We start from the raw sequence: 27,155 nt of genomic DNA, 5'->3' as shown, positions 1-27,155 counted from the left end.
GCAGTCACCCACATGAACTGACCCTTAACACTCTACAAAGATTAGGTCTGCAGTGGTGTGCAATAGAATTCTCAATGCAACCGGACCAGACATGTGACCTCTGTTAGCTGACACAGCTGAATTAGTTTTAGCAGGTCATCATCATACACTTCTAGAGGGTGTAAGCATGGTAATGGTAACACATGTCTAACACAAGAACATTGTTTCGAATAAAGATTCAGTGTTATTCCTAGTCTCTTTTAGCTGCTGTCATTGGCTCCCCACCTCATCCTCCTCCTATTCTTTAAGCAGTGTTGCACAAGCCCTGCATTCTCCCATTGCACCCCACCCAGCTGGAAAAAAAAAAGTCCTGGGGAGAACGCTGTACAATAATTGTATAAAATTATGTGAAGTCTAAATTTCAGGCACCTACATAGCTAGAACGAAACCCTGGTATGAATTGAAAGCCCTGTAATGCTCACTTCTCTTTTCAACTATTCAAAGGATCAAAAAGAAATTCAGGGTAGTTGAACCAGACCTTACAATTCATCAATTTTATTTCCTAGGTATAAAAAGAAAAATACAAACTTATAGCATGCTTAAGGCTTGGTTTTGTATCAGTGACACAGCTTAAGCTTTGAGAATGATTTTAATCCCACCAGTACCATATTTAGTACAGCCAGTCTCTTGTGTATTTCGGTACATTTTTGTACAACAAAGATGCATCAAACAATACAGAAACTCTGCCATTATAGAAAAAAACAAAACAAAAAAAAAAACAAAGAATAAACTCAGCGGCCAAAAACAAGTCTCAGATCTTAAAAAGGTAATACCTTTTAGATAATGGACATAGCACCATAGATATTAACAACTGAGGGTAACATGATTATGGGAGTGCATGTTAGAGGCAAATCAAATCTGGATAAGATGGATGAGTGCATTTGTTTTTTTTTCTTTTTTCTGCTCTTTTTTTTTTTAAATAGAGTAGATATATGTTACATAAAACCATGTCAACCTGCTTTAAAGACTAAGGCAAACTGGTGTGTTATCGAGTGACTTAGGAGAGGATGCTGATATAAAGTTAAAAAAGTAAAACCAAATAGCACCCACAATCAAAACATCTGACCCCGCAAAGATGTCAATCCCACACAGTTTCTTCCACAAAGCTTTGGAATCATCGACCAAAAAACCCCCAAAAAATAAAATAAAAAAGGAATGGCATTTTCTCTTCTCATGGAGGTCTTGGGTATTTTTCAGTTGGACTCCTCACTAGCTGAGGATGCAACGTCCAGATCTATAGACCCATTTGTCACCACGAGACGCAGTCTTTTGGAAGGTGTAAAAGGATTGAAGGTCACACTTTTTTTCTTGGTGCCAGTTTTTAAAAGGGGCGATTCTGGGGTGCTAAGCACGGCGTCATTAGCTGTTCCTTCCATCAGTGGCACAGGGTATGTTTGTGCTTCCAATGAGTTTCTCCTTTTAAGTTCGTTGTTTAAGCTGAGTTCTACGTATGGCTTCAGAGATAACTTAGGATCCAACTGCATTTCAATGCTGAGCAGTTTGTAAGGAGTAGAGTGACGCCTTTGAGGCCTGCTGCTTATGCGTTTCTCTGTACCTTTTATGTGCCCATTAAAGCCCACATGAGTCGTCAGTCTGTTTTCAGGAGAAACATTCTTGCTTTCTACGGCTTTTGGATCTTCAAGAAGTACAGGTCTGGATTTTAAAGCGGAAGCTTTTCTTGTAGGTTTCCTTGTCCTCCGTTTCACAGTTTCAGCTGCTGACTTCGTTAAGGTGCTCTTTGCACCCATGATATTAGTAACGTTTTTTGGGACCCTCTGATCATGCACCATTTCGGTAAAGGGCTTTCGATTGCCGCTTTGACCTTTTCTGGCACGTGACTGAACAGAACTCTGTGCGCTTGAATTCTCAGGGCCAGAGACCCTTGATTTGCTCAAGTTGACCAAAACATAATGAGTTAAGCCATGTTGTTTGGGTGATAAAGGACTTGAACTAAAATTATTGAAGCCCAAATCATTAAGATTCACAGTGTTTTCAGGTACAGATCCAGCTGGTGGAAAATCTTCAGCCTCCTCGATTTGTGACACCACGTTTTGATGCAGTCTAGTAGAGTCTAAGAGAGAAGCAAGATCATCAGGTTCTGGTTGTACCATGGAGGTATCAGTTTCATTTGTGCTCGGAGAATCAGAGCAGGGAATAAAATCAAGTACGCCATTTTCCCAAAGTTCCTTCAGGCTTTCATCGCTAGCTGGGACATCTGGCTCCATCAGACTAGAAGATGGGCTGTTATCGGGTGGCAGGTTTTCACAAACCAAACTGTCCTCCATTGTATGGTCAAGAAAAAGTGCACAATTCTGAGAATGATCTTTGGCACCTTTCTCCAGAGTGTCCATTTCAACTTGTAGAGATACTTGAGATGAACTGTTTGGAACACTATCCGAGCCCAAACACAAATGTAGCTTATCAGGACTTAAGGTGTGACGCCGAAGCCTAACCACAGGTTCTTTTCCCAGTTTGCAGCAAGGCCCTTCTCCGGGTGCTCCTGACCCCGATGAGCGTTGTCTACATCTGATAGAGTTGTGCAGGGTGATGCGAACATCTCTTATAATGGTCCCTTGGGGCAAAACAGAACTCACTGGCAACTGCAGCCCATTAGCTGTAGAGTGACGAACTCCAGAACAAGACCTGAAATCTGGCAGAGAGGTTCTTTTCTTGCAGGTTTCATGGCGCTTTTTGGGGCTTGGCAATAACCTATATTTTGAATCTGTAAAATAAAAAAACAAAAAAAAAAAAACAAAAACAAAAAAAAACACGTGAGTAAAAACGTATTTACTTTATTACAAAAATTGTAGTAATGTTTTAGGACCATTTAATCTTTTCTGTGACTACTAATGACATGACTACCATAACAATGGCTTGAAACTTAAAATTGCATATCAATTAGACAGGATGGAAAATCTAGGTCGATTGGGGGTGGGCAGGAGCACTGGACAGTAGATGGGTCATAGTGTTGCATTGCATCGAACAATGCAATACTGCAGTTTGATCAATTACTAGATTCCCTGCTAGAATCTATTAGAAAAAAAAATTGATGTGCTTAGTGTGGTAGGAATCTAATCCTTGTGAATAGATTGCGGTAGGAGTAGACTCCTTTCTGTAAAGAATCGATCGTTTTGGAACATTGGATGGAAATGTGTGTATGGCTACCATTGCACTTCACCGAGGCTAACTGATAACATTGCAGGTTGCTGGGCAAAAGATTAGATTTTCTTTTAATGAAGTACAGCAAAATGTTGTTATAGTAAAATGTGATCTAGCAAACATTCGGGTATAGTAAACGAAATGTCCAGGTCCTGGCCAAGCATCGCTATACAGCAAGTATATGGGAGTTAGGGATGAGCTTCGAATTGAATCCGAATTGATTTTGAGTGGCTTCCTACTCTAGATCACTCAAATTTGAAACGTTAATTAGAGCACCTTAAGGGGGCAGATGAGGGAGGGTGAACTTACCCATGCTGTCATCTGCTTTAATGAGCTTCAATTGCGCCCCACGTCACTTTCCAAGTCGCGTCAAGTGACTACCAAGGAGGAAGCGTAGTAGTCACGGGACGCGATGTGGGATGCAATTGAAGCTCATAAAAGCAGACGGCAGCATGGGTAAGTTATCCCTCCCTCATCTGCCCCCTCGGGTGCTTTAATTAACATTTCAAATCCGAATGATTTCGTGTAGGAAGATACTCTAAATCAATTCGGATTCAATTCAAAGCTCATCCCTGATGGGAGGGACGCCTGGTATAGTAAACCCCAATATAATAAAAAACTTTTACTGTTATAGTAAACCTGTTTTTTTGGCATTCTGTATCTGGCTATAGTGGAAAGTGGGCGGTTGCATACGTTATACGTTAGAGACCCATGAGCCATAGTCAGTGGATGGGCTGGAAACCATTTATAGCCTGCTCGCTTTCTGCACACTACTCTGAGCCTCAAAAGCACCAGCCGGTGAGACCTATGCTTCCTGTGTAAGCTGATGTGTGATTACTGAAGGAATTGCCTGTCATCTGTGACTTGCTTGTGCATGGCTGTAATGATACAGTATCATCCAGGCTGTACAGAAATGTGCACAGAGGAGCACACTATCAATACTGTACCTGCATTAAAGGGATACTGTAGGGGGGTTGGAGGAAAATGAGTTGAAGTTACCCGGGGCTTTTAATGGCCCCCCCACAGACATCCTGTGCCCGCGCAGCCACTCCCCAATGCTCCGGCCCTGCCGCTGGTTCACTTCTGGAATTTCTGACTTTAAAGTCAGAAAACCACTGCGCCTGCATTGCCGTGTCCTCGCTCCCACTGATGGCACCAGGAGCATACTGCGCAGACCAAAGACCATACTGGGCTTGTGCAATACTCTCCTGGTGACATCAGCGGTAGCGAGGATGCAGCTGCGCAGGCGCAGTGGTTTTCAGACTTTAAAGTCTGAAATTCCAGAAGTGAACCGGAGGCGGGGCCGGAGCATCGGTGAGTGGCTCCGTGGGTACAGGATGTCTGCGGGGGACCATTAGAAGCCCTGGGTAAGTTCAACTCATTTTCCCCCGACCCCCCTACAGTATCCCTTTAAATGGCGAGACCTATGCGTTCTGTGCAAATTGTTGCGTGAGTATTGCAAGCAAATCCCTGAATATTAAGCACTGTGCACTTTGATTTAGCTTAGACACCGTCTGTGCTCGCTTTCTTGAGAATGACAATTTCTGATATAGTAAACTACTTTTCCTGGTCCCTTGGAGTTTACTACAAAGGGTAGTGTCTGAATCACAGGCCTTAAACAAGCATGCCACAAATCCAGTCAAACGTCTGATCTGATTTTTCAGAGTCTATGACAAAGTATCTGCAAGATAGCCAGGCAAATGGTATTGTTTAAAGAGACACTGAAGCGGAAAAAAAAAATATGATATAGTGAATTGGTTGTGTACTATGAATAATTACTAGAAGATTAGCAGCAAAGAAAATATTCTCATACTTTTATTTTCAGGTATATAGTGTTTTTTCTAACATTGCATCATTCTATAATATGTGCAGATTACACAACACTCAGCATTCAAAATTGAGTCTTTCAGAGCAGTCTGTGAAATAATGACCTCTCCTCTAGCAGAGGAAAAGTAAATAGTCCAGGAACAGTTGAGATAATAAAAGTCAGATAACAGCCCTCTCCACGACTAACTTAGTCGGAGAGCTTAATGGCTTGTTTGCATAGAGATAACTGGAGTTTCTCAACTCTTCCTGTACTGGAAACAATTACACTGATGTATCTGATCTTAATGTTTTATTTCTTAGCTGTGCTACACATACAAATAATATCATTTTTTTTTTCGCTTCAATGTCTCTTTAAAAGCAAAAAAAAAAAAAGTTTCAGCGTCCATATTCCTCTGTTATTGACCTTTAAAGCGGTGTTGCCACCATGAAAATCAAATTTCAACAGCAACTGGTCTGAGTGTATTAAGTGATAAAGATGCTAATCCTGCATTCAAGACTTGCAAAATGTTCTGCTGTTATGGTTTGCAGTTATCACATATCTTAGGAGCACTGGCCCTAGTGCCAAACAGTGCCAAAGAGTTGAATGCTGGGAGTTCTTTTTATCTATAATAGATTTTTCCTCTTCAATTTATTTCCCTGCCTAGCTTCTTATCAGAATCACCCTCTGATTACTTGTGTTTACAAGCAAGGCTGAGGTGACTCAGTGATTGGATGTGTAAATAAAAAAAAAAAAACAAAAAAAAAAAAAAACGACATTTGTTAGTATACACCGCATTGGGAGTGTCTGAAGACTCTGGGAGGAGGGCAGCTAATGAATACACAATGAGCAAGAGAAGGGAGGGGGGAAAACAAGAGTCAGGGAGGATATGATGTCAGCATTAGCTTGGCAAGATGGCCTCTGCCTAGAATAGGATTGTCTGCTTTTCCTTTATAAAATTCACAGGAATCATTACGTGGATAGCACAAAACATCTATTATGTAAGTAGAACTAGTATTTATCTACTTATATATGCGTTTTTTTTTATTTCTAGGTTAGCATGGGTGTCGCTTGTTCTTTCAAACCTTTCTGTTGCACATTGTGCCCTTTGGGATCCGTGATCACTGAGATGCTATTATAAGGCTAACGAGCATGCCCTAATGGAGGTATAGGGAATGGAGTCTTCAAGATCAATCCAAGCATTTTTTGAGCTCACAAGCCCTCCTCCTGCCCGGTGTAGTAACATCACCAAGAACAAAAAGGGAGGGGAGATCTCCCCGGTGACAATATATCTGCACAGACACTGTGCCATGAAGAACAGCATGTAAATGAGGTGAGGTGGCTATGCTCCCGTAAGCAGGAAGGCTGTTATCTGCACCTAACCCACAAAGATTCACAGCACATTATGCCACCTGTGGTATTTCTCTGTAACATTGAATATGTGATACTGAAGAGACACTTCTGTCACACAACCAGGTATCTGGTGATTGGGAAGGACACACAAGACTTACTTGAGATGCGTTTCCTTTTCCGAGCAGTGCCATGCTGGGTTTGTTTTTCACTACGATTCTGCAACCTTTTCAGGCGTCCGTCTGTTTCTCGGAGCTGGTATTTCTCTGATGAGGTAGATTCATGGGGCTCTTTCTGTCGCAATCTGAAGGCTCCCTCCCCTTTTCTAAAAGAAATGTATGGAATTATACCATGAGGTGTACAGCATGCAGACAAGATGCCAATGAATTTCATTTTATCAAATGGGTGGCGAGACATCCTTGGCCACACATATAGTAATGCGCACCTACCAATGGCTGACAATGCCCTGTAATGTGTTTGTTATATAAAATTCTTGCTCTTTTTTTATATTTTTAATGTTCGAGACATACACACTCCTACTTAACCACTTGAGGACCACAGTCTTTCTAAACCTTAAGGACCAGGCACTTTTTTTCCATTCAGACCACTGCAGCTTTCACGGTTTATTGCTCGCTCATACAACCTACCACCTAAATGAATTTTGGCTCCTTTTCTTGTCACTAATAAAGCTTTCTTTTGGTGCTATTTGATTGCTCCTGCGATTTTTACTTTTTATTATATTCATCAAAAAAGACATGAATTTTGGCAAAAAAATGATTTTTTTAACTTTCTGTGCTGACAGTTTTCAAATAAAGTAAAATTTCTGTATACATGCAGCGCGAAAAATGTGCACAAACATGTTTTTGATAAAAAAAACCCATTCAGTGTATATTTATTGGTTTGGGTAAAAGTTATAGCGTTTACAAACTATGGTGCAAAAAGTGAATTTTCCCATTTTCAAGCATCTATGACTTTTCTGACCCCCTGTCATGTTTCATGAGGGGCTAGAATTCCAGGATAGTATAAATACCCCCCAAATGACCCCATTTTGGAAAGAAGACATCCCAAAGTATTCACTGAGAGGCATAGTGAGTTCATAGAAGATATTATTTTTTGTCACAAGTAAGCGGAAAATGACACTTAATGACAAAAAAAAAAAAAAAAAAAAAGTTTCCATTTCTGCTAACTTGCGACAAAAAAAAAATGAAATCTGCCACGGACTCACCATACCCCTCTCTGAATACCTTGAAGTGTCTACTTTCCAAAATGGGGTCATTTGTGGGGTGTGTTTACTGTCCTGACATTTTGGGGGGTGCTAAATTGTAAGCACCCCTGTAAAGCCTAAAGGTGCTCATTGGACTTTGGACCCCTTAGCGCAGTTAGGGTGCAAAAAAGTGCCACACATGTGGTATTGCCATACTCAGTAGAAGTACTATAATGTGTTTTGGGGTGTATTTTTACACATACCCATGCTGGGTGGGAGAAATACCTCTGTAAATGACAATCTTTTGATTTTTTTACACACAATTGTCCATTTACAGAGTTATTTCTCCCACCCAGCATGGGTATGTGTAAAAATACACCCCAAAACACATTGTACTACTTCTCCCGAGTACGGCGGTACCACATGTGTGGCACTTTTTTGCACCCTAACTGCGCTAAAGGGCCCAAAGTCCAATGAGTACCTTTAGGATTTCACAGGTCATTTTGCGGAATTTGATTTCCAGACTACTCCTCACGGTTTAGGGCTCCTAAAATGCCAGGGCAGTATAGGAACCCCACAAATGACCCCATTTTAGAAAGAAGACACCCCAAGGTATTCCGTTAGGAGTATGGTAAGTTCATAGAAGATTTTATTTTTTGTCAAAAATTAGCAGAAAATTGATTTTTATTGTTTTTTTCACAAAGTGTCATTTTCCACAAACTTGTGACAAAAAATAAAATCTTCTATGAACTCGCCATACACCTAACGGAATACCTTGGGGTGTCTTCTTTCTAAAATGGGGTCATTTGTGGGGTTCCTATACTGCCCTGGCATTTTAGGGGCCCTAAACCGTGAGGAGTAGTCTGGAAATCAAATTCCGCAAAATGACCTGTGAAATCCTAAAGGTACTCATTGGACTTTGGGCCCTTTAGCGCAGTTAGGGTGCAAAAAAGTGCCACACATGTGGTATTGCCGTACTCGGGAGAAGTAGTAAAATGTGTTTTGGGGTGTATTTTTACACATACCCATGCTGGGTGGGAGAAATAACTCTGTAAATGGACAATTGTGTGTAAAAAAATCAAAAGAGTGTCATTTACAGAGGTATTTCTCCCACCCAGCATGGGTATGTGTAAAAATACACCACAAAACACATTGTACTACTTCTCCCGAGTACGGCGATACCACATGTGTGGCACTTTTTTGCACCCTAACTGCGCTAAAGGGCCCAAAGTCCAATGAGTACCTTTAGGATTTCACAGGTCATTTTGCGGAATTTGATTTCCAGACTACTCCTCACGGTTTAGGGCCCCTAAAATGCCAGGGCAGTATAGGAACCCCACAAATGACCCCATTTTAGAAAGAAGACACCCCAAGGTATTCCGTTAGGTGTATGGCGAGTTCATAGAAGATTTTATTTTTTGTCACAAGTTAGTGGAAAATGACACTTTGTGAAAAAAACAATAAAAATCAATTTTCCGCTAACTTTTGACAAAAAATAAAATCTTCTATGAACTTACCATACTCCTAACGGAATACCTTGGGGTGTCTTCTTTCTAAAATGGGGTCATTTGTGGGGTTCCTATACTGCCCTGGCATTTTAGGGGCCCTAAACCGTGAGGAGTAGTCTGGAAATCAAATTCCGCAAAATGACCTGTGAAATCCTAAAGGTACTCATTGGACTTTGGGCCCTTTAGCGCAGTTAGGGTGCAAAAAAGTGCCACACATGTGGTATCACCGTACTCGGGAGAAGTAGTACAATGTGTTTTGGGGTGTATTTTTACACATACCCATGCTGGGTGGGAGAAATAACTCTGTAAATGGACAATTGTGTGTAAAAAAATCAAAAGATTGTCATTTACAGAGGTATTTCTCCCACCCAGCATGGGTATGTGTAAAAATACACCACAAAACACATTGTACTACTTCTCCCGAGTACGGCGATACCACATGTGTGGCACTTTTTTGCACCCTAACTGCGCTAAGGGGCCCAGAGTCCAATGAGTACCTTTAGGCTTTACAGGGGTGCTCAAAATTTAGCACCCCGTCCACTTGCCAGGACAGTTAACAAACCCCACAAATGACCCCATTTTGGAAAGAATACACGCTAAGGTATTCCATGAGGGCCATGGTGAGTTCATAGAAAATGTTATTTTTTGTCACAAGTTAGCGGAAAATGACATTTTGTGAAAAAACAAAAAAAAACCACAAAACCACAATTTCTGCTAACTTGTGACAAAAAATAAAACATTCTATGAACTCACCATGCACCTCACGGAATACTTTTGGGTGTCCTCTTTCCAAAATGGCATCATTCGTGGGGTCTGTCCTGGCATTTTAGGGTCTCTGCAATCATTACATGTATGGCCAGTATTAGGAGTTTCTGCTATACTCCTTATATTGGGCATAAGGGTAATGCACTGTGGGCTGAAAGGAAAAATTAACGTCAAACAATCAATCAATGTGGATGAAAAAATATCTGCCAAAAAATTTTGGAGAAAAAAAAAAAAAAAAAAAAAGAGGAAGGCGTCTGCCAGGACATAGGAGCTGCCGCCCCAAAAATCCAAACCCACCAGCTCGTATGCCCTGGCAAACCTGATTTATCCATTCACACCGATCGATGTGGATGAACAAATCATTGCCAGAGTTCTTTTTTGATACAAAGTGTTTGCCAAAGCATATGAATCCCCAACACCACTCCTCGGCCCATATGCCTCGGCAAACGTATCTTTTTGACTGCGGAGGAGAAATCTCGTCCTGCAGCGCTGCATGCACCGACTTATGTGTAAGCTGACAGACGCGCATTGTTCTGTCAGGATGCACCATCAGTGCTGCAGCTGATTGGTCGGTCTGGATAGAAAAAAGAGAGAAGACAAAAGACAAAACAATACAAAGAGGAGAAGGCGTCTGCCAGGACATAGGAGCTGCCGCCCCAAAAATCCAAACCCACCAGCTCGTATGCCCTGGCAAACCTGATTTATCCATTCACACCGATCGATGTGGATGAACAAATCATTGCCAGAGTTCTTTTTTGATACAAAGTGTTTGCCAAAGCATATGAATCCCCAACACCACTCCTCGGCCCATATGCCTCGGCAAACGTATCTTTTTGACTGCGGAGGAGAAATCTCGTCCTGCAGCGCTGCATGCACCGACTTATGTGTAAGCTGACAGACGCGCAATGTTCTGTCAGGATGCACCATCAGTGCTGCAGCTGGTTAGTCGTTCGCTCGGTCCACCTGGAAGGTTATTGGATGGAAAAAGGAAAAAAAATACAAAAAAAAAAACAAAAAACAGGCAAGCAGCAAAGCAATTACTTCATTAACATTAATAAACTGAACTTTTTTAATAAAAACCTTAACATTGCAAACTAAACATTAGCTTCTTTGCTTACCTGTTTTTTGTTTTTTTTTGTTTTTTTTAACTTACCTCCCGAGGACAAACCTCTCCTCCCCCATGGGACAATGTGCAAAGTGCAAATCGCACAGAGTTGTGGCGAAGTACATTACGCATTTTGTCCCAAGTGAAAGGAGAGGTTTCTGGCAGCCCTGTGTATTACGCTCTCTCAAAACCAGATGTTTGGTTTCACACTGCATATTGACATATCCGGTGGGTCGAGCCCGCCGCACCGTATCATCCAAAACAGACCTTCAGGGAATACCACAAGAGTAGCATTCGGCCTAGTAATGAACTGCGTCGCCATAGACTAACATGACTTCCGGGCCGATCGAAATTGCCACAGAAGCCACGCAGTAACGTAGGCATGCACTAGTGTTAAGTCAAGCACTTCCGGCGTAGGGGGGGACCGCAAAGTGTGACTTTCGCTAGGCATTTTGCCCTAACGCATCGCAGCAGTGTGAAATAGCACTGAGAGACCCTTGTGTGCCTACCGCGGTGTCTGTAGTTCCCTACTCTCTAATAGTGTACCTGCTCATGGTACCTCTCAAAACACTCCCCTAGGCATAGTCCAGGCTGGTCAGGGCAGCGGGGACAATAAACAGTGGTGTCACGCCTTGTTCCAGCCCTGCTGCAGACACGACAGCGTTTTCTTCGGATTCGGTGACCTGGGGTACTTGGAATCGGATAGGCGTAATGCCTTCCATGCAGCCTGCTAGTTGCATCTTGGGGTTGGGCCCGGGCACCTCCTGGATACAGGAGTTCCATAGTGATCTGTCTCTGAAATTGTAGAAACGATCCAGTTCTCCCAGCCTTACTGTAGAGAACAAAGCTGTTGTAAACTGCCAATTGAATTAAATAAAAAGGACACTTTTTTATACCAGCGCCTTGTTTTGCGGGAAAGTAAATAGGGCGCTAACCTCTGGTCATTGAAGTCCACCCCTCCCATGTTGGTATTATACTCGTGGACGACAAGGGGTTTTTCAATGACCTCAGTTCGCCGTTGAATTTGGACTGTCGTGTCTGCGTGAATGGTGGACAGAAAGTAAACGTCCCTCTTGTCCTTCCATTTCACCGCGAGCAGGTTGTCAGCACTCAATGCGGCCCTCTGCCCCCGTTGAAGTTTGGTGGTAATGAGCCGTTGGGGGAAGCCCCGGCGACTATGCCGCACGGTGCCACAGCATCGGATTCCTTCTAACTTTAAGTGCTGATAGAGGGCCACACTTGAGTAGTAATTGTCCACATAAAGATGGTACCCCTTCTGGAACAAGGGTGACGCCAAGTCCCACACAACCTTTCCACTGCTCCCCAGGTAGTCAGGGCATCCGACCGGCTCCAATTTGGAGTCTTTTCCCTCATAGACTCTAAAATAAGATGTATAGCCTGTGGCCCTTTCACAGAGCTTATACAGTTTCACCCCATACCGGGCGCGCTTGCTTGGGATGTACTGTTTGATGCCAAGGCGCCCGGTAAAACGTATGAGGGACTCATCTATGCAGATTTGCTGTTCAGGGGTATAAGCATCTGCAAATTTTGATGACAGGTGGTCTATGAAGGGCCGCATTTTGTGGAGCCGGTCAAAAGCAGGGTGGTCACTTTCATGACAGGTTTCATCATCATTGAAGTGCAGGAAGCGCAGGATGTTCTCAAATCGTGTCCTGGACATGGCAGCAGAGTACAAGGGAACATGTTGTGATGGGTCTGTAGACCAATAAGACCGCAACACATTTTGTTTGATTTGACCCATGTTTAAGAGAAGGCCCAAAAAAATTTTAAGTTCGGAAACTTGGACTGGTTTCCACCGAAATGGCTGGGCAAGGAAGACATTCGGATTGGCGGTTAGAAATTGTGTGGCTTTACGGTTGGTCTCTGCCACGACTAGGTCTAAGAGATCCTGGGTGATGAACAGATAAAAAAAGTCTAGGGGCGATCCTAGATTATCTGTCATCACCTGGACTCCAGACTGGGCGGTGAAAGGGGGCAGTACGGGTGCGGCGGTATCAGGGGATTGCCAATTTGGATTTGCCAGCACCTCTGGTAAACTAGGGGTAGTACGGGCCCGTCTACTTGATGGCTGCGACTGGGGTGTTACTACACGTGCCACCGAACCAGTTTCAACTTCCACGCTGGTGCTCGCCACTTCACCAGGGTGTACGGAAGTACTGGTTCTAGGTCCAGGAGATGCTGTGCTGCCTGCCCCACCATGAAATCTCAGACCAGCACGAGCACCACTCTGCTGCCCTTGAGGCTGATCCTGCGCCACCTGCGGTCCAACGACATGGGGTGTGGTACGGCTGGCTCTAGCCGGGACCTCAACCTCGTCATCACTATCGGTCAGTGAGCCACTGCTCAATTCAGGTACAAACTCTGACCCAGATGATTCGTCGAATGGTTCGTCCCAATCGTCCTCATCCGACTGGGCCATGTACCTGAGAACCTCATCATCGGAATACCCCTTTTTTGCCATGGTGGACTGCTAAATTTAGGGGGTATTCCTCTGAGACTACCCAGAAAAAAGAGCACCTACTTAGCGAAAGGGAGTATTTGAGCGGTAGAAAGCTGTGATCACTGAGTTTTGATTAAAAAAAAAATCAAAACTGATGTTTACAGTGCACAGCTAGTGTACAGTGGTTTTTGCAGTGATCAGAAAAAAAAATTCTGTCACTGCGGTGGGGTGGGCTGAACGCAAGTGCAGGCGAGCGATCAGACCTGATCGGGCAAACACTGCGTTTTTTAGTGGATCCTAGTGACCCTAATAGATCTGACTGCGATCAGTAATGATCACTTACAGATACTATATAGTAACAATGTTGATTAGCGACAGTGATGACGCTAATTAGTGACTGTGGTGCAGTGGGCTGAGCACTAACTGACACTAACAAAGGGGCCTAGCTAACTGGCCTAACTGCTAACACTAGTGATACTAAAAAAGTGACAGTTCCCACTGATCACTGTTTTTAGATCACTAGGATAGTGACAGGGGGGTGGTGGCGAGTAGGGAATCAGAAGCAATCAGAAACAATCACAGGCCAATCACGGGACAATCAAAGCCAATCACAGGCCAATCACGGGACAATCACAGGCCAATCACGGGACAATCACAGGCCAATCACGGGACAATCACAGGCCAATCACGGGGCAATCACAGGCCAATCACGGGACAATCACGGGCCAATCACGGGACAATCACGGGCCAATCACGGGACAATCACGGGCCAATCACGGGACAATCACGGGACAATCACGGGACAATCACAGGCCAATCACGGGACAATCACAGGCCAATCACGGGACAATCACAGGCCAATCACGGGACAATCACAGGCCAATCACAGGCCAATCACGGGACAATCACGGGACAATCACGGGACAATCACAGGCCAATCACGGGACAATCACGGGACAATCACGGGACAATCACGGGACAATCACGGGACAATCACAGGCCAATCACGGGACAATCAAATACAATTACGGGACAATCAAATACAATGACAGCACAATATGACAGCACAATCAAATACAATGCACTGGGAAGGTGATTGGGGGGGGGGGGGGGGGTCTGAGGGCGATCTGAGGGTGAGGGGGGTTGATTAGGTGCCCGCACGGGGCAGATTGGGTCCTGATCTGATGGGTGGCAGACACAGGGGGTGACCGATGGGAGGTCAGTGAGTGATTACAGGGGAGAATAGATGTAAACAATGCACTGGGGAGGTTATCAGGGGGGGGTCTGAGGACAATCTGGGGGTCTGGGTGGGTGATCAGGTGCCCCCAAGGGACAGTTTAGGGTCTGCTCTGATGGGTGGTGGTGACAAGGGGTGATAGACAAGTGACAGACAGGTGATAGACAGGTGGTCAGTGGGTGAGGCAGATGCAGTACAGTATACAGTATACAGGGGTGGGGGGCTGGGGGGGGGGGTCTGGGGGGATCTGAGGGTAGGGGGGGGTGATCAAGGGACCCTAGGGGGCAGTTAGGGACCTAATCTAAATAATAGCGTCGGCAGATAGTGGCAGGGGGTGATTGATAGGTTTATTAGGGGGTGCTTGGGTGCAAACTTGGGTCTGCTGGGGTGGTCAGGGGGGGTTCTGAAGGCTGGGGTGGGCGATCGGGGGGTCTGTGGGTGTAAAAAACCTGTTCTGTGCTTGCTCTAACAGGGCTGCCTCCTCCTCCGAGATCCGTGCGAAGATGCGTGCAGAGGAGGAGGAGGCAGCCTGTATAATACACTTTGTTACGTAAACAAAGTGTATTATACAATACTATTGGCCAGATCGTATTTTTAAACCCCGCCGGCGCTGCTAATTGGCCGGCGGGGTATCGGGCAAGGTGGGCGGGACCTTTCGCCGCGGGGAGCGCGCGTCATAGATGACGCGATCGCTCCCCGGACACGCCTTAAGGACCCGCCGCCGTCAGGCGTATTGCGGTCCTTAAGGCGTCCACTTTGCCGCCGCCCATGGGCTGTGGGCGGTCGGCAAGTGGTTAAATATGGTTGCCCTCTAAAATCAAGACCTTGGTCTAAGTTCCAAAAAGTCCTGAGCACATGTCCAATGCTGAACTCTTGGAAACTCTCTCTCTGGCTTTGGATGTGGACCAGAGGCTTTCCAGACTATTTTCTTTGTCAATATTTGAGACTCAGCGATTTGCCAGGGAGGAAGTTAGCTGGCAACAAGTAGCATCCTTGTCCTTACATGCCAAGAAAAGACGCAGAGAAACCCTGGTTAACCCATTCGCGTTCCGTCGTTTTCACTTGAGAAATGTTCACCTCCCATTCATTAGCCTATAACTTTATCACTACTTATCACAATGAACTGATCTATATCTTGTTTTTTCCGCCACCAATTAGGCTTTCTTTGGGGGGTACATTTTGCTAAGAGCCACTTTACTGTAAATGTATTTTAACAGGAAGAATAAGGAAAAAAACGGAAAAAGATTATTATTTCTCAGTTTTCAGCCATTATAGTTTTAAAATAATACATGCCTCCATAATTAAAACTCACGTATTGTATTTGCCCATATGTCCCGGTTATTACACCGTTAAAAATTATGTCCCTATCACAATGTATGGCGACAATATTTTATTTGGAAATAAAGGTGCATTTTTTCCGTTTTGCATCTATCACTATTTACAAGTTTAAAAAAAAAAAAAAAAAAAAAAAAAAAAAGTGAAGTATTTCATCTTTACATTGATATTTAAAAAGTTTAGACCCTTATGTAAATATTTACATTTTTTTTATTGTAATTTTTTTTTTTTATATTAAACATTTTATTTGGGTAGTTTTGGGAGGGTGGGATGTAAACATGTGATTTATAATGTAAATGTGTGTTTGAATTTAATTTTTTCACTTTTAGTTGTAGTTTTACTTTTTGGCCACAAGATGGCTGCCATGAGTTTGTTTACATGACGTCACTAAGCGTAATACACGCTTAGAGCGACGTATGGGGTATGTTACAGCCAGAAAAAGCGAAGCTTCCAAGAGAAGCTGTCGCTTTTTCAGCAGGGGAGAGGAATCAGTGATCGGGCACCATAGCCCGGTACACTGATTGCCTGGCTAACGAACCGCGGGCCGGGAGCGCGCGTGCACGCGATTGGCCGCGGGAGCGCGCATGGTTCCTGGACATAGTTTCTACGTCCAGGAACCAAAATAGGTTAGGTTAAGCTGCTGGTTAAAGGTTGGTTGCGGCTATGTGGGGCAGTACCAATTACCAGTACTTTAGAGGCATACATGAATTAACCACTTAAGCCCGAAGGGTTGAAATTTTTTTACATCCGAGCAACTTTCACCCCCCATTCATTTGCCAATAACTTTATCACTACTCATCACAATTAATTGATCTATACCTTGTTTTTTCCGCCACCAATTAGGCTTTCTGTGGGTGGTATATTTTGCTAAGAGCCACTTTACTGTAAATGCATTTTAACAGGAAGAATAAGAAAAAAAATGGAAAAAAATTATTATTTCTCAGTTTTCAGCCATTATAGTTTTAAAATAATACATGCCTCCATAATTAAAACTCACGTATTGTATTTGCCCATATGCCCCGGGTATTTCACCGTTAAAATTATGTCCCTATCACAATGTATGGCGACAATATTTTATTTGGAACTAAAGGTGCATTTTTTCCATTTTGCGTCCATCACTGTTTAGAAGCCCATAATTTATTAAATCATATTGATATACTCCTTTGACATGCATATTTAAAAAGTTCAGACCCTTAGGTAACTTTTTTTTTTTTATTATTGTAATTTTTTTTTTATTTATTTAAACTTGTATGTGGGTATTTTTTGGTGTGGGAGGTAAACAGGGTTTTTTTTTAATATATTTATATGTTTATCTTTAAAACTTTTTTTTTTAGGTGTAATTTGCTATTTGGCCACAAGATGGCCAGAATCAAAAAGTCCTGGGAGCGATCGATCTCGCTCCCAGGCAGAAGAAAGGAGACCAGAGCTCAGAAAAGCCGCAGCGTCCGAAGAGACGCTGTCGGCTTTCCTCCGGGGGGGGGTCCGATCAGCGAAAGGGATTTATAATCCCTTTCACTGATCGGTGGGCTAGCGGCCAGCAGCGGGGGGCGCGCACGGGGGGGACCGCGGGAGCGCGCGCGACCCGCGGGAGTGCGCGCAGCCCAACTGGACGAGAAATCTCGTCCAGTTGGGCTTAAGTGGTTAAAGACACCTGTAAAAAAGGTGCAGGGAATTTTCACTAGTAGAATATCAGTAAGGTTTACAGATAGTTTACTATGGCTAAACCCAACCCTACTTTTACATGGAACACTCCCTCTACCGATGCCTAACCCTAAACCCCCCCCCCCCCCCCCAGTGGTGCCTAAACCAAAGGCACCCCCCACACACACACAATGCCGCTGTGTGCGACAAAGAAGGTTCTGGTACCTAATTCCCAGCAAATTTCAGTGCTTTGATGTGTTGGATAACAGCAGTTGCCATGCACCCAAATTTCCATTCTGTGCTGCAATTTGCGGCTCTTATAATAGGAGTCTACGGTGCTGCCCCTTTTTTTTCCCATAAAAGCTCCTGCCCTCATTTTACCTGATTTCGCTTCAAGGTGGCCATTGATGATCCAATATTTTTCATCCTATTAAACCAAATATATGTAGTAGAAGGGTAAACTGAGTGAATATATTCAAAGGATAATTAAGGCAGACCCTTATAGAAAAAAAATGCTTTTGCATCTCCTGTAGGCATGCCAAAAACAACTGAGGAACTTAGGAGTATTGTTAGTACTGAACAGGGCTGTGGAGTCAGTCGTGGAGTCGGGCAATTTTGGGTGCCTGGAGTCTGAGTCGGGAAAGAATGCACCCACTCCGACTCTTAATGAATTTGTAACTGTAATTAAAATAGAAAATATGATAAAATGTTCTATTTCTCAGATAATAGTCATTAAAAATAATGTATATATACAGTAATAGCTGTGCTTAGTCCACAAAAATGAAATAAACCAATCAAAATTAGTTACTTGTGCTGCTTCAATAAAGCAGTCCCCGTATTTTTAAGGTCAGATATACATATCTGATTGTGACTGTATATATGATGTGTACACAGGAATCTCTTATATATACTAAATAACATCTATGCTGTAAGAATAAAGCCTGATTTGTAGCCGTGTCACTAAGAGATGGTCAATGAGATGGAAATAATTCTGCATTGATGCTGATTTATGCAAATGTATGCACTCCCTTTGCTGATGAAATCAAATAATTTGATATGTTGTTAAAATTTGGTTTAGTGACTGCAAATTAAAGGGTACCTGAGACGGATGAAAAGTAAAGTTTTATACATACCTGGGGCTTCCTCCAGCCCCCTTCAGGCTAATCAGTCCCTCGCTGTCCTCCACCACCCGGATCTTCTGCTATGAGTCCTGGTAATTCAGCCAGTCAACGCTGTCCGGCCGCATGCCGCTCCCAAAGCCAGCAACATTCTGCACCTGCGCAATAGTGCTGCACAGGTGTAGTACGCTCCTGGCGGTGGAGTGTGTGCATGCGCACTACGCCCGACTGGCTCAAGTACCTGGACTCATAGCAGAAGATCCAGGTGGTGGAGGAGGACAACGAGGGATGGATTATCCTGAAGGCGGCTGGAGGAAGCCCCAGGTATGTATAAAACTTTAATTTCATCAGTCTCAGGTTTACTTTGTTACACAGTAGTACTATACTCTACATATGCACTCCCCACAGAGCTGCAGGGAATCCACTGAGAATGCTGTGCACATTGAACACAGAGGTGTTGTCTGTTTACAATCTCCTCATTCCCCTGCAGAGTACCTGCACATCATTCTTACATGTACCCACACTTACATTGCCTAGGGCCTGATAGATGTTTTGTTCCGGCTTGTACCTTTTACAAGTACTCTTACCAAGGACTAGTTTTAGTCTAAAGGGAATAAATATAGTAGTCTACATATCCTTCTCACTTCAGTTGTCTTGTAAAATTCCTAAGCGTTGGCAGTTAAGAGACGAATTTCAGGTTACATACTTTTAATCAACAAAATTGTAATATGCAGGAGTCGGAGTCGGTGGAATCCTAAACTGAGGAGTCGGAGTCGGTGGAGTTTTGGACCGACTCCACAGCCCTGGTACTGAACACTGTTCAACATTCTGAAACTGCTGGGAGAGGGGCTCACTAGCTGGATGCCACGATATACTAGGTTGTCACCTCCAAATGGATAGGCAACTGTGAGGTTGGCAAAGCACTGACAGTAAGTAGAGCAGGAAAGAGGTGTGTGTGTGTGTGGATGCGATTTGCTTATCCTGAACGGTTACAGGAAAAAAATAAATAAATAAATAAAAATCACAACATATTCTGTTTCTTTTCCTCCCACTCACCTCTCACAAGTGCAGCACTCACAGTACTCATTCTTCTCTCCGAAAAAACTGTCTCCATAGAAGCAAGTTATTTCTTCATCTGGTTTAATGTCCCTGAGAACTTTAACGCAAGCCGTGTTTCCTTCTGTAGGCACAAACTAACAGCAAAATAAATTACTTGCAAGCTGTATGATTAAGTATGCTAAATATAAATCAGAATACAAGAAAAAAAACAGTTCAAATTATTTTACTGCAAGTAGTTCTAGGTGTGTGGCAATTTGTTAATCAAGCCCTCTTGTTTATTAAAGGCCCACCCAACACCAAGGAAGGGAGAGGGGAGCACACTCAGCTGGTGTGCTGGAAGAAAGGGGAAATGAGACTGCAAAAAGCACCAATTAGCAATCGATATCAACTATCATTCAACCCGTACCAAAAGTAATTAATAAAAAAAAAGTCCATAATGATAAAACAGGTAATGGTTTAGCCCCCAAATCACCATCACTTACAAAGCCAAGAGGGTGCACGAAGGCTTCAAGGGCTGGTTTACAAGGACACTTTGCGGGCGTTAAAAAGAGTTTTGGGCGACGGGCAAAAGCAATGTTTTTAGGGATTGAGTGCCAACCTATGCAAATGAATGGGAGCGTTGAGTACGTGCTCGTATCAAAAGCAACATGCATCTTCTAGAAGTTTGTTGCTGCTGGCGTTTGAATGTCAGCAAAAGCGACTGAAAACCAAAGTATTGCCCCTTCTTGCAGAAACAATCCCAGCCCTTTCCTGGAAAAGGCCACCAAAAGCCCCCAAAAAATGCAACGCTTTCAAATGCTACACACTGAAAGACATTAAAATCCTTCAAGAGACATTAAACGCTTAGCTGCTAAACGCTGATGTTGAATGAGACGCTGAGCAGAAGCCTGTGTGAACCAGGCCTATCTGGAACTCAGAGGCACCCTAGAATGCCTCCCATGACGGAACAGTTTTCTCTCTCAAGATTCTCTGGTCATTTAATTGCCCAACATCTAAGGCAAGGATGTCAAACTCCAGTCCTCTAAGGCTGAGGTCCTCATTTTTTTGGCACAGCTCAAATTAAATTGATAGGACTGAATTAGGAAATGTGTAGTCCATCAAGTAGAACAGATGTCTCAGGCCATCCTAAACACTGGCATGGATTTAGGCCATCCTAAACACTGGCATGGATGTGGCCCTCAAGACTTAAGATCGACACCTGTGATCTAAGGGATCCCAGAATCATGTATCAAGAGACAAGACTGAAAGTGACAACATCTTCAACAGACTAATCCCCAGCCTCATAATACGGTAGAGAGATACGGGAGAGAACATGCCACTTTCTCACAGCCCAAATACGCATGTTCTTATGTAAAGCACATATATGGCATACTAAAAACATAGCCAATCTTAGCAATTGCTTTGTGCCAATAAGCTCCATTCAAAAAAAATAAATAAAATGATGGTTTAGTTACCTTGCAGTTGGGCCGACAGTCTAAGTCCAGGGAAAAGAAAGCCATGAAAAAGAAAATACAAATAAGGGGAAAAAATTAATATTTCCATAAAATTACAATAAATATCACAGCACAAACCAGGCACCACAGACATCTTGGGAAGGATATTTTTATATAAGCGCTCCATAAAGTTCCAGAGTATACAAAGAGTACTTCTTTCAAGTTACATTTTCTTCACAAGCGATTTAGTGATTAAAGTTAAGAGTGCAGTGAAAAAAAAAGACCTTGGGAAAAAAAAAAAAAAAAAAAAAATCATACATATTGAACATAAACTAATTTATATTCTTATGTAAAACTTCATGGAATTTTTTTTTTTTTTTTTTTTAAATAATAGCCAACCATATAATAGCCAACAACTCCCGTTTTCTAAAAATCTCACAAACGCTACATTACATCAGCGTCGTTCTTAACTGCTTACTAACCATTACAGCAACACTGCAGTGAACAAGCACAGTACAGATATACTGCTTGCCTATACCCGAGAAATATCTACCACTTAAAGCGGATCTGAGATGAAAAACTAACTAGAACAAGTAACTTGTCTATATATCTTATTTAAAGTTTAGATAGTTTACACAGCAAATCTATCTGCAAACAGCTTCAACAGTATATTATTATATTTTTCCTGTGATACAATGGCAGCAGACATGTTTTCTGCTTGTCACTATTACACAATTACACACACAGGCAAGCTTATCTGTATCTAGGCATGCTAATCTGCATATCTGCATATTCTGTAAAAACTCCACTCCTATCTCCTCCATTACACAGGCAACTGATCTGTATCTGGACTGCAGCTCTCAGATTGTGAAAACTCTGTCTCTGAAATCTATAGCTAGTAACACCTTTTTCACCTGCCCAGACTGAAATCCCACAATCCCTTGCAAGCGCCAAGGCACTCTGGAGAAGCTGTGGGCGTGACTTGTTTAGTTTAGGAAATTAGGGTATTAAAACAAAACAAGTATTTGGCTTAAGGAATGCCCTATAAACTGTATGTAAGGAACACAATTATGCAATGAGTAAAAGTTCATCTCGGATCCACTTTAAGGTATGATGGCACGCACGAGCAAACTGGTTCTGGCAGGCAAAGGAAGTATGGAAAATCCAGCTGCACTGATTGCGAAACTTCAGAGGGCAGCCACACACATACACACAAAATATTTGACCAAGATGACACCACTGTCTCAGCTGAAGACTATCCATTGCTAATCATCAGAGGGCAGCTGCACAAACTATACTCTCGACTAAGAGGCCACGGCTGTCTTAGCTGAAGACTATCTAGATTGTGTACGAGGCTCAAATAAGCCCAACATCTAAACAGCAGTGCAATAAGTACAGCTTTATCATAAAACACTCAAAACAAATGCCACGGTGCTGCTATGTGCCTTCCATACATTCCAACAACATATTGCTAGAGGCCTTACTACCTCACCACATACCACACTAAATCCTAGTTACCAGAGATGTATTATCATCACGCTTGTGAAGTGCAGATGAAATTGCAAGGCCAAGTCTCTAACTCATCAGTAGGAATGGTCAGAGATGATTATTTCACATTCAGCGGGAAAATAATGATTTCCGTCAATGACCATTTCTGTTTTTCGGATTTCCAAGGAGTATTTTATTTTGTGATTTTTCTGAGAATGCAAAACATGACAAAAATAAAAATTTGGAAATTAGGAGAAAAAATAGAAAAAAACAAAAAAAAACAAAAACGGAAAAACAGAAGCTTGAGATAGGTCTAAAACGACCGTGGTAATTTTGAGGGAACAAAAAAAAAAAAAAAAAAATATCTGCATTCTCCGATTGGTCCAATACGTCCGAGTTCTGTGATTGGGCTAACAATTACTGAATTGTGGTTAATCAGATTTTCACAGAATTCCGATCTCCATTTGAAAATGCAGATTTCTGGACAGAAATGTCAATTCTGCAGAATCCGATTGAGCATCCCTACTCATCAGTACTACCCATTGGCATTTCAAATTAACCTCAGTACAGAATTAAATGAGCATTAACACACAAAACCCCAAGACTATATAATATTGTATCCTCCCATGTTGGGAAATGGAGAGTTTCAGATACAGTAATTTTAAAGTAAGCTTGTAACAGAAAAAAAGTGCCCTCAGGAGGGGTAAGCCTCTGGACCCTATCGAGGCTTCCCCCGCCCTTTATCCCACAGTGGTCTCGCTGGGCCGCTTCGAACCGCAAACGCGACTGGGATTGGTTATTTCTGCCTTATCCCGAGCAGAGAGCCGCTACTGCGCCGGAGCCAGAGAAGGTAAATGTTGCAGGTGTTACTGCGCCTGTGCCACAGCCTGACAAATTGTCGGTTGTGGCTTCAGAGTGACCCAGCGAGACCACCATGGGACAGAGGAAGCTTCGATAGGATCCAGAGGCTTCCCCCTCCCGAGGCAAGTACCCCCCAGGGTACTTTTTTGTCAGAGTCTCTAATTACGGACAGGACTTTTGAGAGTAGCAGGATCAGAACTGTAAAGTGTTTACTGTCTGCAGCCACTTTAGCAAGGCTCTACTATCTGTTCCCTAATCGGACCAAAGCGTATAGAAACCATTAAAATAAACGTTACCAAATCAGGTAAGGGTTCCAGATTCTACCTTGCAAGAAGGCTCACAATGCAGTGTTCTCCCCAGAGCCAAATAAGTGGGTGGGCCGCCTGGGTAAATTTAAACACCGTCCGCTGTGCCAACACGTGGCTGTAAATGAAGCCAGCGATGTTCTAGTCGTCTGCGTTATAAATCACCACCTTGCTGACAGCACGTGCCTGCAAAGAGAGGAGCCAGTGCTGTTCTTCTGTGTACGAGGTCTCGCAGGGCTCGTACAGTCAGTGGATTGACATGGACTGGCCAGGACTATTTACATCGTCATCAGGCGGCTGCTGTGTTTCCAGGATCATTTAGTAAGTCAGGAAGCCAGTCAGTGAGTGAAGCTGTGGGTTGGGGAATGGGATTCCGGAGAGGAATGGTATGTGTGCTTGCAGCTTCTGTGGGAGTGTGTGAGAGCACCCACCCCTCCATTCTGAAGCAGTTCTCTGAAGGCAGGGAGCCAGCTGTAAAGCCATTCAGCCAGAACTTCTCCCTACCCCCTCCTGGCAGAACTGATAAGGACCTGGGGCTTGGTGGGATGAGTCTGCAGGGTCCTAATGCTGGCATGGTAAAGTAAAGGTGCCCATACATCTAGCAATGATGGGCAGATTCGACCGAGACACAAATCTCTGCCGCTGTCTGCTCCTCCATTTGCACTCCACATGCTGCAGGTGTTTATTGCGTGGCGTGAGTGTGACATCACCCACGTGCTATACGCCGGCATTGTGAGGCACAAATGGAAGAGGAAGAAGCTGAAGACAGATGGGCACTGTGCAGGGGGCAACAGAGGACAGGTAATCTAGAAATACACACGGGCACATTTTACACACATTGTGAACAGCGCTGGGGGTTTCGTAGTTCATCCCGATACAATATTGCTCAATGTTTCCGTGCACAACCGATCAAACATGGCGGCCCGGCATCTTGCAACAGGTTTGTCGTCCCAAAATAGGCTGCATCGTCGATTAGGCATGCTCTTGTGGGCACCAATTTTCATCCAATTTGATAATAATTATGGAATTTGATGGTTGATCAGCCGCCAAGTCGAGAAAAGTATGGCCAACTTAAGTAAACCTCAATAGGTGTTTTACTGACTGAAGTTTTCGTTGACTGACAAAGTGACAGAAAGGGAAAGAAATCGATTTTTACTTACCTGGGACCTGTAGTCCTTCAGGTCCCTCGCTGTCCTTCCAGTCTGCTCTATTATGGTGTTCTTCCAAAATCTAGCTGGCTGGGCTACTGCGCATGTGCTGTCCTGGCCACGTGCCTCCTCAATTGTGCATCCGTGTCCTGGAGCATTCTGTGCATGCACATTTGAGACATTTTACAAACTGTGCATGCCCAGAATACTGCTGGTCATGGGAACTGAATTGAGGAGGGGCGTGAGGCTGGCACAGCACATGGTGTGACAGCTGCACAACATAGTGGACCTGGGGGACAGCAAAAAACCTGAAGGACTACAGGGGGCTGGAAGACGCCCCAGGTAAGTAACATTTAACTTTTTTCCCTCACTTTAGGTCTTCTTTAATTACTAATTTAATCCTACCATAGTCATAGTCTAATGTCCTAAAATATTATTAGCATGTATTTATATAGCTCAGACATCTCCTGCAGCACTATACAGAACAGTCATGCCACTGACTTTCCTCAGAGGAGCTTACAATCCAATCCCTGCCACAGTCATAGCTCCACCCAAGCCACGCCCGTATTCAGTTGCATGGTAATACCCATTTTTTTGCGTTGGCCCTTCATTCCCCCTGTTGCTCCCCACCCGGCTACTTTTTTCATGCCACCCGGCTGGAAAAAAATTCGGGGGGGGGGGGGGGGGGGGGGGTCACACACGTCCACCTTATACAGGCAGCGTTTGTTGCTCCTCCTGATATCGCACGACGTTACCGCCATGCACCCAATTGAGCAAGTTGGCACTACATCTTGTAGCATGCCCAACTGATGCATGCGAAAAATTGGTCGCCTTGCTTTTTATCCAGTTCGATAACTATCAAATTGCAATGTTCTCTCCAGAATATTTTTACAGCCAGGTGGCATGAAAAAGTAGCCGGGTGGGGTGTGAGGAGGGAATGCAGGGATGAGAAGGTGAGCTAACAGCCAGGTGCTCACCAAAATCAGTGTCTGGGGAGTGAGGAGAACACTGAATTGGATGGTCAATCGGCTGCCAAGTCATCTGATGTATGGCCACCTTTACTGAGCAGAATTGCTTCAAGTTACCAAGAACAACAGATAATAAAAATAGAACGGATTTGTAAACGGTTTCCTTACTGAAGAATTGCACTTATGAATGTGGCAGATCTGCTATACAAGGAAAAAATAATTTGTTGAAACCCATTTTGCCCAAGATAATGTATTTACATGCCTGTCAAATAAAGCACGGTTTCAATGGCTTAATGGTATGAAGTTTACAAATACTCTCAGAACCCACACAATATCTTCTGCAAAATACTCAAAGAGCGCAGAAAACTATGCCTCACCATGATTAATGAAAGCAGCTGGTCCCAGCCAAAGCTGTGCACACTTCTTCCTGGTAGAGTACATGACGCTGAAGTCATTCTCTCCAAAGCGAAGCAAGCTCTCATCAGCTTTAGTCAGTTCTGCTATGCAGCCTACTAGCAGGGCTATTTTCTCATTCTTTACCCTGAGAAGAAGAGAACAGTGATAAGACACAAAAGTTAAAGGGAACTTTAACTCTGAAAATATTTAATTTTTTTTTCTTCTTACCTGGGGCATCTACCAGCCCCCAGAAGCCATCCTGTGCTCTCACAGTCACTCATGGCCCCTTCGGTCCCCCATCGCCAGCTAGTTTCGTTTTTGCCGACTTGGAGGGCCGCCACCACGCATTCCCGCTGGTGCAGGAAGCTATCGCAGACATTAAAATGTACATTTTTACACATTAAATGTATGCATTGCACCTGTAACACGTAAAAATGTACGTGATAATGTCTGTGATAGCTTCCTGCACCAGCGGGAATGCATGCAAAGGTACGCATGGCGGCCCAGCGACTCAGTCGGCAAAAACAAAACTAGCTGGCGGCGGGGGACTGGAGGAGCTGTGAGTGACTGCGAGGGCACAGGACGGGTGCATGGGGCTGGTAGATGCTCCAGGTAAGTGACTTTTTTTTTTTAGAGTTAAAGTTCCCTTTAATACCTGAACAGTAAAGGCTACCCCACATCGATCTCCTCTGTGCCCACAAATCAGGTCTGCTCTGTGGCCTAGTGCTCAAAATTCACAGGGAGATAACCTGGGACAGAGAGGCTGTCTAA

At 43.6% G+C, this 27,155-nt stretch overlaps 1 protein-coding gene across 2 annotated transcripts in view; it reads right to left on the bottom strand.

The window, feature by feature from the left end:
* Positions 1-518: 518 nt before the first annotated feature.
* Positions 519-27,155, bottom strand: part of LOC137522833 (histone-lysine N-methyltransferase KMT5C-like) — a 67,749-nt gene continuing 41,112 nt past the window's right edge. For both annotated transcript variants that reach the window (XM_068242960.1, XM_068242961.1), the window contains 5 exons: positions 26,366-26,529; positions 21,240-21,259; positions 19,783-19,919; positions 6,514-6,677; positions 519-2,761 (listed from right to left, as the gene is read on the bottom strand). In XM_068242960.1, the coding sequence (XP_068099061.1) occupies positions 1,233-2,761; positions 6,514-6,677; positions 19,783-19,919; positions 21,240-21,259; positions 26,366-26,529 (2,014 nt within the window). In that variant the 3' untranslated portion in view covers positions 519-1,232. The remainder of the gene's footprint in view (positions 2,762-6,513; positions 6,678-19,782; positions 19,920-21,239; positions 21,260-26,365; positions 26,530-27,155) is intronic.

Source organism: Hyperolius riggenbachi, chromosome 6 (assembly GCF_040937935.1).
Source record: "Hyperolius riggenbachi isolate aHypRig1 chromosome 6, aHypRig1.pri, whole genome shotgun sequence".
Taxonomy (NCBI): domain Eukaryota; kingdom Metazoa; phylum Chordata; class Amphibia; order Anura; family Hyperoliidae; genus Hyperolius; species Hyperolius riggenbachi.
The sequence above is the reverse complement of the archived record's forward strand: the minus strand, read 5'-3'. Positions and strand labels throughout refer to the sequence as shown.